The 14,856-nt window shown below is 37.8% G+C and overlaps 1 protein-coding gene across 5 annotated transcripts in view; it reads left to right on the top strand.

The window, feature by feature from the left end:
- UTRN (utrophin) overlaps nt 1-14,856 on the top strand; it is a 363,103-nt gene that overhangs the window by 152,239 nt on the left and 196,008 nt on the right. For 4 of the 5 annotated variants that reach the window (XM_027631971.1, XM_027631965.1, XM_027631979.1 and 1 more), the window contains 3 exons: nt 2,406-2,611; nt 4,016-4,170; nt 9,279-9,468. In XM_027631971.1, the coding sequence (XP_027487772.1) occupies nt 2,406-2,611; nt 4,016-4,170; nt 9,279-9,468 (551 nt within the window). Of the gene's footprint in view, nt 1-2,405; nt 2,612-4,015; nt 4,171-9,278; nt 9,469-13,655; nt 14,110-14,856 lie in introns of those variants that run through there. The other variant, XM_027631985.1, reaches the window with a different exon arrangement.

Below are 14,856 nucleotides of genomic sequence, written 5' to 3'. Positions count from 1 at the left end.
AAGAAATAAAGGAACTGTATGTTGAAAATTTGTGTTCCTCTGTAGTCATGCCCATCCAAGGTGGGAAAAGAGAAGCTGTATATGCTGCCGTGGATGAAGCTTTCAGTAGATACCTTAGATGTGTGCAAAGATTTCCTGCCTGTCATGCAACATGAAAAAAAAAAAGAAGGTTTTGTTGCTGCTGACATTTGTAAATAAGTTTGTTTTTTGAAAAGTGAAGTTCAGGACTGCTTTAATGCACCTCAGTGTTTAAACACTGAGTGGAATATACTGATGTCTGTGGAATGTACAGACTTCTGTGAGTCTGCTGTATGTTGTTAGAGGAAGTTTAATTTCTCAAATAGTGAAAAACTGAGAAAAGCTTCTTTTTCTGGAACTTCCCTCTCGGATGCTGCGCGGTCACTGGGAGTTGAAAAAACAGTCTCATTGGGAATTCTTTCCAGTCCATCTGCCTTTGATGTCAGACTGGTGCCCTTGACAACTTTTTCTATGAACTTAACCTATTGAACGCACTGAATCTTGAGACTGCCAAGAATTTAACTTTTTATGTCCTGTTTTGCTGGAGACTGAAAAAAGGGTAAATACATCAGCAGTGCAGAGAGAAAGGTTAACCTGGCCATTAATAAGAAAAAGTATATGAAGTATTCTTTCCGTAATAATAATAATACTATGTAAACATAAAATATCTATTTCGACCAAGTTGCTGTTGTGGACAGCTATTTCTCAGGGCTATGTTTTTTCCTTCCGGCTTTATAAGAAGAGCCTAAGCACTTGAGGCTTTTCTCTGCAGTTCATTAGCCAGCACACAGGGTGATAAGTCTTTCTTCCACTCCTGCTGTTTTTTGCTTTTGCTGTTTTGGTGAAACTACTGATCTCTCCCAGCAGCTGCTGGTTTCTTTTGAACATACTCTTTATCTAATATAGTAACATTTTTAAAAGTAAAAATCATGCTATTATTTACTGTTGGGTTACTGAAGCTTTCTTTTAAGTTCTTCTTCAGCATGACCTATATCATGCCTGAAAATTAATCCAGAAGGTACCTGTGGGTTGAAATTGATGAATCTATATTGCACAGATTATTAGGTTTGTCCACCAGTAATATTTGCTCTGACAAGTGGACTTTACTGCCACAGTCTTTGAAAGCTTTGTGAAACTAAACAGAATATTGTTGAATGTATTAAAGTTAAGAGATTTTCTGAAGCAGATCAGGCATAATGGCTTTGTATAATTGCAAAAAGTTAAAAAAATGTAAAATTCACTTAAATGGTTTTAACTTAAGCACAACCTTTGGCATTTTTACTTTATGGAAAGTTGAAGTGACTTGAGTGTCAAGAGTGTTAGTTTTCTCATAAAATTGCATACTTACTGTTAACATAAATACATTGGATGTCTCGCATACTGCCTACCTCTTGCTGCTCAGCGTACAGAGAAATCCATTTAGGTTTTTTTGGTTTTGCTTTTTTGCATTTACTTTTTTCACACATTCTTTTTTATCACATTCTTTAGTGATATAATTTGTTCCCTGTAATTGTCATGACAGGTAATAGGGAAACCTGTTTCTGCCTCTATAAACTTTCAAGTAATACACTTTTTTTATGATCTGTACGTATTCAGGAAAAGATATGATGCAATGCATTTCTCTCCAAAGACAGATTCACTGCTTTTTGTGATGCACTATTTTTGTTCTAGACCTTAATGTTGTCTTTTTAACTCCTTGTTTATTAAAGGCTAAAGTGTGTTTATCCATCATCTAATGTAACTATTTATTGAGAGAGGAATGGGATACTTGAAGGAAATGGGATGTGATCAATAAGTTCTCTGTTCTGCTGTGTCATCTACATAAGCCTGTAGAAACCTGTGGTGGAATTAAATTGCCGAAGTAGGTTGTTGGTGGAGTGTTTCTGCCTTGGCCAGAATTGTAGAACACATGACACTAGAATGCCTTCAACACACAGTAGTCTGGAATATTTAATCCAAGCTATCCAAGTATTTATTTACTTGTTTATTTGGCCTGGTTTAATTTACAGATGCACAAAGAGGACTTGCTGGTCCTATCACCCTAAAATTGTGCTCCTTGGAGCCCTGTTGCTGTCATATCTCTGCAGTGCAGCTGCAGCAGACTTGCTTTCCACATGTACTTAAAAAGTAAAATAATGCATTTGAAATGTTCCAGAAATAATAATTGTTGCTTGTCTGCTGACCTGCTTAAAAAACAGGAATCCAAACACCTGCATTTTTCATTTGCTTCTGTAAATATGTGAACTACATGGTGAACTAAAATACTGAGTATGAAAACTACTGTATTTGAAAATGAGTTATATTATTGCCCTTTGTCCCAAGAATTGTGTGTATGGCTACTTGTTCGTTTGCCTCGTTTTTTTCATGTTCTGTATTGTCCTACACAGTGGAGAAACTGAAGAACCAGTGGGACAGTACTCAGCATGGCGTGGAAAGGCGGCAGCAGCAACTGAAGCATATGCTGGCTGACAGCATGCAGTGGCATGAGCAGAGGCAAGAAATGGAACACCTCATGGAGCAGTGTGAGATCCGTCTGCGCATGCTCCTGCAGACCTCGAAAGAGGTGCTTACCAGACAGATTTCAGAGAACAAAGTAAGACCACTTACACGTATCTTTTTCCAGACCAGATTCCTCAGACTGTGTAATGCTTCTGGATTCAATTGATGAGTGAATGTACAATTTAGTTGTAGCACTGTTTTGGCAATTCTGCCTCTTTTTGAGTATGATATATTCTAAATTGTCTGTATTTTTCAATATATTAGAATATATTAAAGAATCACATTCTGGCAGGGGAACAGGTGGCATGTGTGCATGTGTGTGTTTGAAAGCTTAGTTGAAATGAGTATAGTGCTGCATCAAATAAATGTTACTATGCAAAAAGCTTGAACCGTAGACCGATTAAAGTTTAGTGATACAGCCACAGAATTTACTTCATAGAAATCTCTTAACAGTAGTTTAGTAAATCTGCTATTTAAAGTCATCCTGAATTTCGCTTCTCATGGGTGCTATTCAACACTTTTTTTTTTTGTCCCATACAATCTTTAATGCTTTTTATATCACAGCAAACATGCTGTGATAAATCCATAAATCTAGTGTCCTTTGTCCTGGTGGCTCTCAGAAAAAGGGCAGGCAAGAGTGGCACAGTATGAGAACTAAAGAAACAAATCAGCAAGGAGAGGCTCTTATTAGTGCAGTATTTAGAACAGAGCTATAATAAAGTTTAAAAAAGCATGTGTGTATATGTGTATGTGTAGACACATTCAGGAAGGGGTGTGGAAGGAGGAAGAGGGTATTGTGAGAATTCCTTACCAATCCATAGCTCTTACAGTAAACAATGAAGTTGAGTGTTTTTCTATCTTTACCTGAACAGGGAATTAGAAAAGAACTATTAGGTGTACTTTGCTTTCCTAAGTGAAAGCAGGCCCATGGCCAGACATATAGTGCAGAGGCCAAAAGATGCAACTGGACATTTACATGCAAATATTTTTTTCAGTTAGAAATAATCTTGAGTTCATCATAATGTCAAGTCAAGGCACATTATAAGTATCCTGCCACAATAACCAAACACATTTAATGTATTTTCTTAACTTAAAACAAAAAGAAAAAACATAAAAGAAGGAAATCAAATGCTGCACATTTCATTTATGCCACTTTTAGGTGCCACTTATCATAATATAAATTTATTCATGCTACACAAAATATTAAAATGTTTTTATTTCTGTTGCCAGTAAAATATAGAAGAAGATTTTTCTAACCTTTGGCGATTCTGGCAAATAACTTCTCCTCACTTATTTGTGTTTTGATTAGTTCCTTATTAGGACACTTAATATCTGTAGATTTTCTCTTTAAGATTTTTCTTAAAGATGAAAAATATGCCCATTTTGCTTAAAAAAAAAAAGGCAAACCCAAGAGGCTTTTACAATATGATAAAATGGATAATATGAAAAATGCTCTGATTTTTATTTTTATCTGTCTCATTCTGGAATTGCTTTTTAGCTTTTAGTACAGGATTTGCATAGAGGTGACATCACGGTAGCAGCATTCAATGATCTTTCTAATAAATTACTTCGAGAGTATCGTGATGATGACTCAAGGAAAGTGAAGGAAACCACTGACCAAATGAACGCTTGTTGGGTTAATCTGAACCAAAGGTAATTACAATGTTTCACTCTGCATAGCAGTTTGTGTCTTAAATTTTCATTCTGTGTATACATGTATATTGCAGTTTCTTTTCTGCTCTGCTGCAGCATTTAGCACTACTGTGCATAATTAGTTAATTACAGTCAAGGTCTTTTGATGGTTGAAGTTCCCACAGTTCACCATGGAAGACTTCTGTATGGCTTCCCATTTATGTGACTTTTTTTTTTTAAGAGGGAAAAGAAGGTATTTCTCATGTTTAGTTTCAAGTTTGCCTATGGCTATTATTCTCTAAGTGTCATTGAAGAGTTCCTCTCTTGTTCATTATGTATACTCTATGTATTTGTAGTTTGTTGCTGTCCTTTCTTTTCATAAGGCTGTAAGTATTCAGCTTGATCTTCCAATGCATTAATTCATTATGACTTTTCATCTAATAGACACTTTCCCTGAACGGGGCTGCACTTTGGGTTCCTGACCGTGGTGCTTCCAGCACTGTCGTCTAGAAAATAGTTGAGCTGTTGGAACTAAAACTTAGTTGAAACTTCTTTCTATTCATCCTCTATTTAAGATGCATCTGCAAGATATGTCTTAATGAAAATGAGGTATTTTCCTATGCATAAATTTTTCGTGTGAGGTAATGTAATCTCTGCAGAAATACTTTTTAGTATTTGATATTGATAGACAATTGACACTGAAAATAGTGTCTGACTCTGCAGCTTAAAAGACTATGTGCTTTGTGGTTAGAGGGACAGAGGACAAAACTGGTCCTGTTTATGTGGGAATGGGGAAGATGATAGCCAAAGTCTGTATATGTGTCTATGTGCTTGTAAAAGGAGCACCTGCTTTTGTAATGGGATGTCAGTAAAGCTACTGAATTCATGTTACGTCTTGAGGAGTGAGAGGAGTAGGACTTTATAGACTTGTGGAATCATAGAATGGTTTGGTTTGGAAGGGACCTTAAAGTTGATCCAGTTCCAACCCCCCTGCCATGGGCAGAGACACCTTCCACTAGGCCTTCTCCTATGCCAGTGCTCCAGCAGTCTCACAGTAAAGAATTTTTTCCTGATATCTAATCTAAACCTTCCCTGTTGAGTTTAGAGCCATTATTCCTTGTCATATCCCTACATACCCTTGTAAAAAGTCCTGCTCCATCTTTCCTGTTGGCCCCCTTCAGGTTTGTAAGGCTGCTATAAGGTCCTCTGAGAGCTTTCTCTTCTTCAGGCTTAACAACCCCAACTCTCTCAACTTGTCTTCATAGGAGAGGTGCTCAAGACCTCAGATTATCTTTGTGGCTCTCTTCTGGATCTGTTTCAACAGATCCATGTCCTTCTTATGAAGGAGTTGGGTGCAGTACTCCAGGTGGGGTCTCATAAGAATGGATTGGAGGGGCAGAATCACTTTCCTCAACCTACTGGCCACAGTCCTTTTGATGCAGCCTAGGACACGGTTGGCTTTCTGGGCTGCAGGTGCACATTGCCAGCAAGAGACTCCCAAGTCTTTCTTCTCAGGACTATTCTGAGTAAGTAGGTAATGAAGGAAGCAGAGTAGAATGTCTTTTCACCCTTCTTTTCGGAAAAATGGTGCTTCTGTTATGCTGTGTTTTGGATGTGACCAGTTGTTTCCTAGTTATTTAGAAGGTGAAGGAAAACAGCTCCTTGTTGGATTAGTATTGACAGTAGACTACAACTCTGTAGTAGTTTGTCACATTCAGACTTTGCAGTGTTTTTGCTAGAAGGTGACCAGAAAGAAGAGCTCCTGCCTGAAAGCCTCTAATTATTTTTGAATCTGCTTAAAGTCTAGAATAATAAGCTATTGTGTTTTGTGTATAACTGAAGCTCCTCAATTATCACTATGGCTACTGTTTTGCAATCTGCAGCCTGGGGAAGGTAAATATCTCCTTTGTTTTTTAACTAGTGCCAGAATGTAAAGGAGAACTCTGAGAACCAGTGGGTAGCCAGAGTGTGGAGTTGCCCAACATAACCCTATCTGAGTAGAATTAAAAGGGGGGAATGTGCAGTGAAAGCATATTTTCAAGAGGATGAGGGTTTTTATACTTTCTTTAAATGCAAGAAATAGAAATAATAGTGTCAAGGCTTACTTTTTGTGGCAGATGTTGGGTCATATGGAAGTTATATGTGGAGCACACATGGCTTCTATAAGAACATATCTCTATTTATAGCATAATGCTTTAAAAAACCAGTTTGTTCCCATAGTTGAAGGTTGTGGAAGGGGTCCTTAGTAACATCACTTGGGAAAATTGCAGTTCTGAATAGCACAAGAACGTTACCAGGAAGACTGTAACCATGACATGTAAAGTTGAAGGAGCTTATTTTAAAACTGTTGGCATTAAGAGGTTGAAGCTCCCCAGCTTGACATTGTGTAAATTGGATACTTTGCCCAGTGGCTATTTATGTTCTATTTTTATACTTTAAGGTGAAACTATAGTCGTTCTATGTGTTTGTGCTGCCTTAGTAATGGATTATACTTGCTGTTCTGTCTCAGATGTTAGTTTCTGAATTTCTTTTGATCACACACTTGTATGCATTGCAGATTTTTAGTTTAAATCTGAAAAAAGTAATTGGGTGGAACAGAAACCTGAAACAGAGCCATGAAAACTTAAATAATAGTTACAACTTTCTTTTTCTTGGACTGTCTTTGCTAATAGAATCTGTTTAGGGTTTGCTCCACTACCCCGTGTTAAATTATCTGCATTTGAAAATAATTCTTCGTCTTCTCACATTTTTTTTTTTTGCATCCTGAAAGGAACCTCCATCTTTTGAGGCTGCTCCAGTTTTATTAGAATGATTTGAAAATCTGAGACATCTTTTTATAGCATGGGGTAGTTGTTAATCTGCAGCACAGAATTCTGTTTTTTATTTTATGTTTGAGGCCTTTACTGGAAGGCAGTGAAAGTATTTGTATCTTCTCTGTAAAAGTGTTGCTCGCTACTGCTATACATGTCCTCTTTCAAGACATACATGTAATCTTGGAACATTAGTTTTAAATCTGTATGTATTTAGTGAAAGAATAGTTTTTTAGCTTTAATTCAAATACATGACAATGTATATGTAATGGGACTGTAATAGGATTTCATTCTTTCCTTGAAGTTCAACCAAGCGGAAAGTTTGAGAAATTAAAATTTTAGGCTGAAGACAATATTCTTCAATGGATGTTATTATCTGTGAAGTTCCGGTTGTCTCAATTCCCATCTAGTACATCAGTACTTAAACTTAGAGATCTAGGTCACTTAGTGTTTCATCCTTTGGGGCTTTTCTTTTTCTTTGAAGGTCACCTTTATCACCAGTCTGTTCTTTCTGTTATCAATCCTGTTCTTCCACCTTTGACCTTAACCCCCTGCTAGAGAAGAAAAACCCTGCAGAGGCAGAGGGTTTTGAAGTTGGAGCTCATAACTGCTTTTACTTTGTTTTTCTCACAGTTCCTTGGCGTGCTCTAATTTTTTAGCTGGTGCTTGTTATCTTTTCTAGGCAATATCTGTCAAAATATTTGTAATCCCTAGCATGCTATTTATTACTTTTCTCGAGAGTGGCTGAAGCATTCCAGGGCTCCAAGTGAGAAGCAAGAACGAAGGCTTATTGCCTTCCTAGTATTTTGCTAGTAGCCAAAACTTGGACAAACATGAGGTCAGGAATGATTCTTAGTGTCTTATTTTGGTTAAAGCAATTATTAACAAGTGAGTTAATATCAGTTGGTTATGCTAATACTTGGGAATGTAAGCCTGGCAGAATTGGGGTTGCATGAGATTTTCTCATGGTCCTTGAAGAAAAACAGCTTTTCCTTGCATCTGTCTTTTCTGATGTGCTAGTAAACCAGGATACCTTCTTTGATATGTCATCCTGAATGGTGCTAAACACCAACAACTTCTTTTCTAAAAGGAATATTTTAACTAGTTCTGAAATTCACAGTTACAAACAGTGATTCCTTAATACTGCTGAGCAATACTTTTGCCATAGCATGGCAAGGAGGTAAGAAAGCTGAAGTAGATGGAAGGAGGCAGAAGACACAAGTTTGGGCCTATCTGGAGAAACATGGAAATACTGAGTGTTTCAGCCTTGTCTTATTTGAAATTAAAGATCAAATTGAACTTTCTGCTTATTTAGCAGCAGCATTCTAGCTATTAGCTCTGTTAGGGGTTTCTGTACAGTGCGCTGGTGTGGGAAAGCTTGTTTCTTTTGTCTTAATTGTGGGAAAAAGAATGCTGCAGAATAACAACCTCAAATGGATGAAATTTAGTTTGTCATGCTTTATTTAATGTTGCTAATCAGAGCCTTTAAAATTGCTGACTATAATAGTTTTCCCTTGATTTCATGTCAATGACAAGGAAACAACTGTTATGCAGAAGAGTAATGTGATTTTTTTTTTTCTAGGAACTCATTTTGAAGTTGCTGATCAACAATATAATTAAAACATTTTAAATTATCTCATTACATATTAGAAAAATCCCCTTACAGACACAAACTTTTGTGTTTACACCAACACAATCTTTTGGATGATTGAAAATTTGGACTATATTCTGCCAATCTTTATTTAGATTCAAGTATGTTGAGCATGGCTTGACTGTTATAATGGCAGTGTATTATGCTGTTTGAGTGATAGTGTCAAAAGTCTTGTCTTCTAGCAGAGAGAACCAGGTATTTGACTTTTCATCCCTTAGCAGTTTTAAGAATTTATGTGAGTGTTTCTGCTTGTTGTAAAAGAGGAAACAAAAATCCCCCAAACTCTCAGTGCTTCTATTCCATGTGATTTTTGTAGTTGGGAAAAACATTCACATTTCTCACATGTGGGAATAACACTTCTACCATTTGGGGTAGCATAAGTCCATGATGTTAATACTGTAAAAGGAAAATCTAGGTTTTTAGTGAATAACTTAGTTTGCTCTACGTGTCTTTTTAAAAAGGTCTGCAACTTGTATAACCAGTTCAGAACATCTGTGGGTAGGTATAGATATAATAACCGGAGAAACAGTGATATAAATAAAGCAAACTGTACAGATATATAGTTTATTACTAGAGATATCTTTCAGATTTCCTTTCAGTAGTTTCGTTATGATGTATATAATGCTGTATGTTATGGGGCAATATTCTGACACTTGTCTTGTTTTCAGAGCTGTTGATAGGCAGAATTTCTTGGAGACAGAGCTGAAGACATTACAGGCCTCACACAAGGATCTGGAGAGCTTCCTCAAGTGGCTTCAAGAGGCAGAGACGACAGTTAATGTTCTGGCAGATGCATCCCAGCGTGAGAACACTGCTCAGGACAGTACCTGCATAAGGGAACTCAGAAGGCAGATGCAGGTGAGAAACTAAATAATACTGCTGTTATTCATGCCTTTTCTCAATGGCAAGTGTGATAAAGGAAAGCTATGTACTAGGGTGGGGAAAGCAGCCTGTTGAAAGGTGTTTAAAAAACAGTGTTTTAGAAGTCAGACGTATGAAGGAAGCAGATTTTTCTTCCTAAGGTTTGAAGCACATATTTTTGGGTACTTCTGTGGCACTGAGGGCTCTTAAATGTCCTTGGAGGGTGACTGTATTCAGAAAGTGCATGCTTGATTAAACCAAGTCATGTTGTGGGATTGTCCAACAAAACAGTTTAATCTACTTCCCTCCAAGTAAAGCCCTCCTGGGCTGCATTGTATCCTATTTCTGCCTGCCGCTTTCCTCTTGCTCTTCTAGCAATCCAAGAAGTTGTTGTACTTGGGTTGACTCCTCTCCTACTGCCCAGCAGCTCTGCAGCTGGCTTTCTTTCTTGTACAGGCCACAGACTGGAAACCTGAGAAAAATGACTGAGGAGTCTGACACCACTTATTAAATCTTGCACTCTGGGTTTGGAGTAATGTCATCTGTGATCTAAGTGGGTTTGAACAGTTTATAATGAAAAAAGGGTTTACTTTTAGTAGTGCTGTTAATCCGAACATATCTGAACTGAATTTAAATGAAACGAGACTGTTTGAAGTATCTGATAGCAAGCTGTTCTCATTAATTGTAGTGAAGAGCACAATGTATTGTGGAAGCTTGGATCTGTTGAAGATGGCATGTCACTCACCAATGTTTATATGATTCTTGTCAGTCAGGTAACTCATCTGTAGAGATGTGGTGAAATGCTGAGACTAGTCTGTAGTGGCAACACCTAGAAATTAATATTATACTTTCTACTGGCACCCCTCCCCCCAACTACTAATGTAGTGGAGGTGGAAGACCTAAAACGGGGCATAGGAAGCTAGCAACGGAAGGCAGTGTTGTGTGTAAATAGACTTATTTCTGCATCACTGCATTTTGTGTAGTCAATCACACCAAGATAAAACCGTTATTTCTTGATTTTTTTTTTTTTTTGGTTGGTTGGTTAGTTGGTTTTCTGTTGGCTCTATGCAACTGTGAAGCGCTGTGGATATGGAAGATTGTTTGCTATTCTTTGTTGTCCTGCAATCTGGTTAAAATTGCCAGAGTTGTGTTGTGTAATGGGAGAGAACTGTTGGGCGAGACTTCCGGCTGTGTAGAGAAGGTCCATATCCAGTTCTTGACTGTGCATGTTGTCCTGGTTTATAATCATTTAGAAGGTGGATGGAGATGCTTCGGACATGGCCTCTTCCTTTTCAACATTCCATTACCTGGTATTGTTCATATTTTTCTGTGACTCTATGCTTCTACACACTGTCCACACGAAGCATGATCACTTAACTTAGCTGTGACCTTACATTATACTGTAAGCTTTTTCTAGCTACCATAGAAAGCATCAAAGACTATCATAGCATAGTGTTTTCCAAAATGAACTTTGACTCCTACCATCTTAACAATCTTACTTTAAATATCACTGAAGGCATTCATACCATGAAAATGGCAAACTCTGCAAAATCAGTGTTTCTGTTTTTAAATATTTGTTGAACTTCTGAAAACAAAACAAAGCTCTAATGTCTTGCTGCACCTTAAAAAATCAAGCCCATACCCTTGCAAGTTCTTTCCATGTTGAGTGGTATAAAATAACAGTGGTTGTGCTCTTGGTGCTTTGTTGAATATGTAAAGAAATTTCTTTTAAATGGTTTTAAGAAGAATGCAGGGCTTGTGACTTTCTCTGCTCTGTGTAAAGGTGCCTCTGCCCCCGAGGCCTGTGCATGAAGTAAAACTTTTCTGTGAGTTTAAGGTGTGATAAATTATAGGTAAAAAGTGCTGAACCTAGACAAAATATAATGAATTTGTTGTTATTGCTGTTGTTACATGTCATGCATTTTCAAAATAGGGTCATCTGTTAAACCAGCATCTGTGAATGCATGGGAAGACTAACCTCCATTATATTTTGGGGCTAACTTGTTTGCTGACAGCTTAAGCCACTCTACATCAGTCATCCGGGCACTGAAGGCTTGTTTTGCCTTCCATTGTGGTGTCTAAGGCTAGCAACAGTACGCTGAAGATAATGCAAACTTTGAGTCTGGTAGCAATTTGTTTTTGAAAAGGAGAAAATCCATAATTGTGTCATAAGTCTTGTCCGTTCGTTGTCTCGGTATCTAAATGGTTCCATTCAGGTTAATGCCAAAAATTCCAGTCTGCATTGGAAAACGTTTAGCAGCCACATGAAAGAGGTTAAAATCTAATTTGAAGGAAGATGCCAAAATTAAACTGGGAAATAGTCAGATGTAGTCCTGGGTCAATGTGGGAGGTCCTGGGCCTCCAGATGTGAAGGTGTTTGAAATAATTTGAAAGTTTTGTTTTATTGCAAATAAAAATCAACATGACTAGTGGTGTGCAGTTTTTCTCACTGCTGGATTCAAACTTGTGTATTAACTGGGTTCTATCTTATATAGAAGAGCCTTGAGCTCTTGCACAGTTGTTTCTGAGTGCCTTGGTGGTTTTGGACTTGTGCTACTTCGTAGGTTTCCTTAAAAGGTGTTTGGTAACAGGATATCAAATGATAGTGGTAGGTTAGAGCTGTTAGGTTAAAGGAACAGATTTGTTGTGGGAGGGAAGAGCAGATGTAAGCCAGGAGCAATGATGTAGAAGGGAATGGTTCAAATGAGTGGTGGAGAGGAAGAAGACGAGTATGGTAGAGTGGAGAATACAGATGGTAAGATTTTTATATGCAGAATAGAATGAAGGCTCTCTTTCCTCAAAATGATGTCATCATTGGTGCTGGACAGATAAGAACAAAACAGAGTACAGGTAAACGGGGTTTACCTGTGGAGTGGTAGAAACATTGATTCAGTCTTAAAGATGAAAAGGTTGTCTTAGCAGAACTGGATGGGAAGAATTTTTAAATGTCCTGTATGCAGAACCTGCACCTTGCATCAATCACATTGGTAGGAAAGTGCCTTAGAAGAGGCAGACCAGTGTATAATGCACTAAGCTGTGCACTAAGCTCTGCATTATTTTGGGTCATATGAACTTGTCAGGATAGCTGTTGCCTCCCTGTGTGCTGATTGATGTGCTTGAAATGTGTACGTACCTCTTCATGAGGCAATATGCCCATTAAATAATATGACTTGGGGTGTCTTACCACTTACTGTGTTGATAATGGCTTCCCTGAACGTTTGCCACAGCAGCCCCTCTGATACAGGTGTAAAGTAGATTCATCTTAGCACCTTTGGAAGCAATAGGGAGTAGATGCCTCTGGTTACACTGCCATATCACCACACCACATATCACACCACCATGTGTTGGCTGTGTTGCATTGTGGGTGCCTCACCAGTAGCAAAACACTTCCATGCTCTTGAGTGTCCTGATATCATCCTTAGATGGCTTAAATTAGCTCAGTTGGTTAGAGCATGGTGCTAATAACATCAGTGTCATGGGTTTGACCCTGGTACAAACTATTCACTTAGGAGTTGGACTCAAAGATCTTTGTGGGTCCCTTCCAACTCAGAATACTTGGCGGTTCTGATAAGAAATAATTCTGCTTTATCATGGGAAAAACATCAAAATTATGTTAGCTCTTTGCAATTCAAGGATGACTAGAGAAAGGGGTGATAATGCAACTTTATGCTTTTACTTTGTCAAAACCCTATTCTTTTTTGTCTGAAGTCATTCAGGAAAACATTTAATTGGAAATGACTCCCGAAAAACATTCCTTCTTTCTGGTGCAAGTGATAATCCTTTGAGATCCCTTTTACTAAATCAGCCTTAAGAGAGTTTTCATAGAGAAACCTCTAGCAAAGAGGTTTACCCCCTGTGGTTTTTCCTTTTGCATTGGGTAATCTAGTTTTGAGAAACGCCTATGTGATTTATTATTCTTTAATGTATGGCTGATATAATTAGGGCAGGTATCCCTGTGCTCCTCTCTCAAGATTTATAACACAATCTGTTATTCACTCACTCTACAGCTCTGCCAGAGCTGCATTCAGTCTGAGAATGAGAGCATCCTTTTCCAGAGTGAGGGAGCAAATGCTCAGTCTGCTGACAGAAAGCAGCTACTACAGAAGAACAACTGTTGTGATACACTGGAGCCGTCTTCCTGAAGGAATTCTTTTTTTGTTCCTGCAGCTTTCAGGCTTAAATTAATAACCTTTTTCTGGCTATTTAGTGCACTCCTTAACAGTAGCAGACACTCGGCTGCTCAACTTCATTTGCCCTCTGTAAAAGCAGAGCTGAGCAGTACCGGTTAGAAGAACCTGTGAAGGCTGTTATTTTTTTGCATTTGTTTTGTGGGGTTATTTTTGGAGACCAACTTATGCTATATCAATCTCCTTTGCCTTTGAAACGTATAAAGCCTGTAGCTTGCAAAAGCAGTCCTGGAAGAGAGCATGCTCAGAAAGCTGGCAAATCATTGTCCAGTGACCGGGAGGAAATGATAGTTGCTCTTCATTTATAATGCAAATTCTGAGGTGTCTTCAGAAGTGTGGCAAACTTAAAATGATGGCTGTGGTGAGAACCTCTCTGCAGAAAGTTGTGGTGTTGTTGCATCGTTTACAGAGGATGGCAGTTTCTTCTCCCCGCTACCAGAAGCTTTGTAAGGTAAGAAATGTAAGCCCTAAATCTCGAGTGTGTGTAATGCTAACTCTGTTGTCTTTCTGAGATAAAAAGAAAAGAAAGTAAGCATGGGATGAGTGTCAAAAGTATCTAGGCTATCTAGTGTGTTTTTAAGCCTGCCATGCTCCTGTGTGTGTTTTGTTAAAGAATGCCATAAAAGAAAAAAAACAACCAAAACCCTTCTGTTTGTCAGAGTGATATTTTAAAAAAAAAAAAAGTATTCTCTTGCCCACCATGTAAGTGTCTGGAAGGAAATTGTTATGTTCAGTGATTTTTTTTTTAATGCTACCACTTCTCCTTTTCCATGGGACTTAGTTAATTCTTGGTAAATGTGATACTTTAACTCCTGTTTACCCATTATGTAGAATATCTGTGTTTTTCCATGCCCAGTGTTTTTTTTCTTTTGAGATTTATGAAACTTTTAATTAGGAATGAGTTCAGCAGACTAATATGCAGCCATTAAATTCCGACTTCACCTAGAGTTCTTTTGGAATTAAAAAATCAGGAAAAGTTGGAGGAAAAGCATGTTGACATACCACTTACTGGTATTTTTGATGGTACCTATTTTGGTGGCCGATGGTTTCGAATTCCAGCAAGACTGTATTTATGTTTTGGTTTTTTTCACAGGTTCAGTAGTTCTGAACCTTAGTACTGTGGTGATAATCTAGAATACCTAGTAAAATTCACTTTTCAAAGTAGTTTGATTGCTCACAAGATTAAAATAAAAAATTA

The sequence above is a fragment of the Corapipo altera genome, unplaced genomic scaffold (genome assembly GCF_003945725.1).
Source record: "Corapipo altera isolate COAL_440 unplaced genomic scaffold, ASM394572v1 2b, whole genome shotgun sequence".
NCBI lineage: Eukaryota > Metazoa > Chordata > Aves > Passeriformes > Pipridae > Corapipo > Corapipo altera.
The sequence above is the reverse complement of the archived record's forward strand: the minus strand, read 5'-3'. Positions and strand labels throughout refer to the sequence as shown.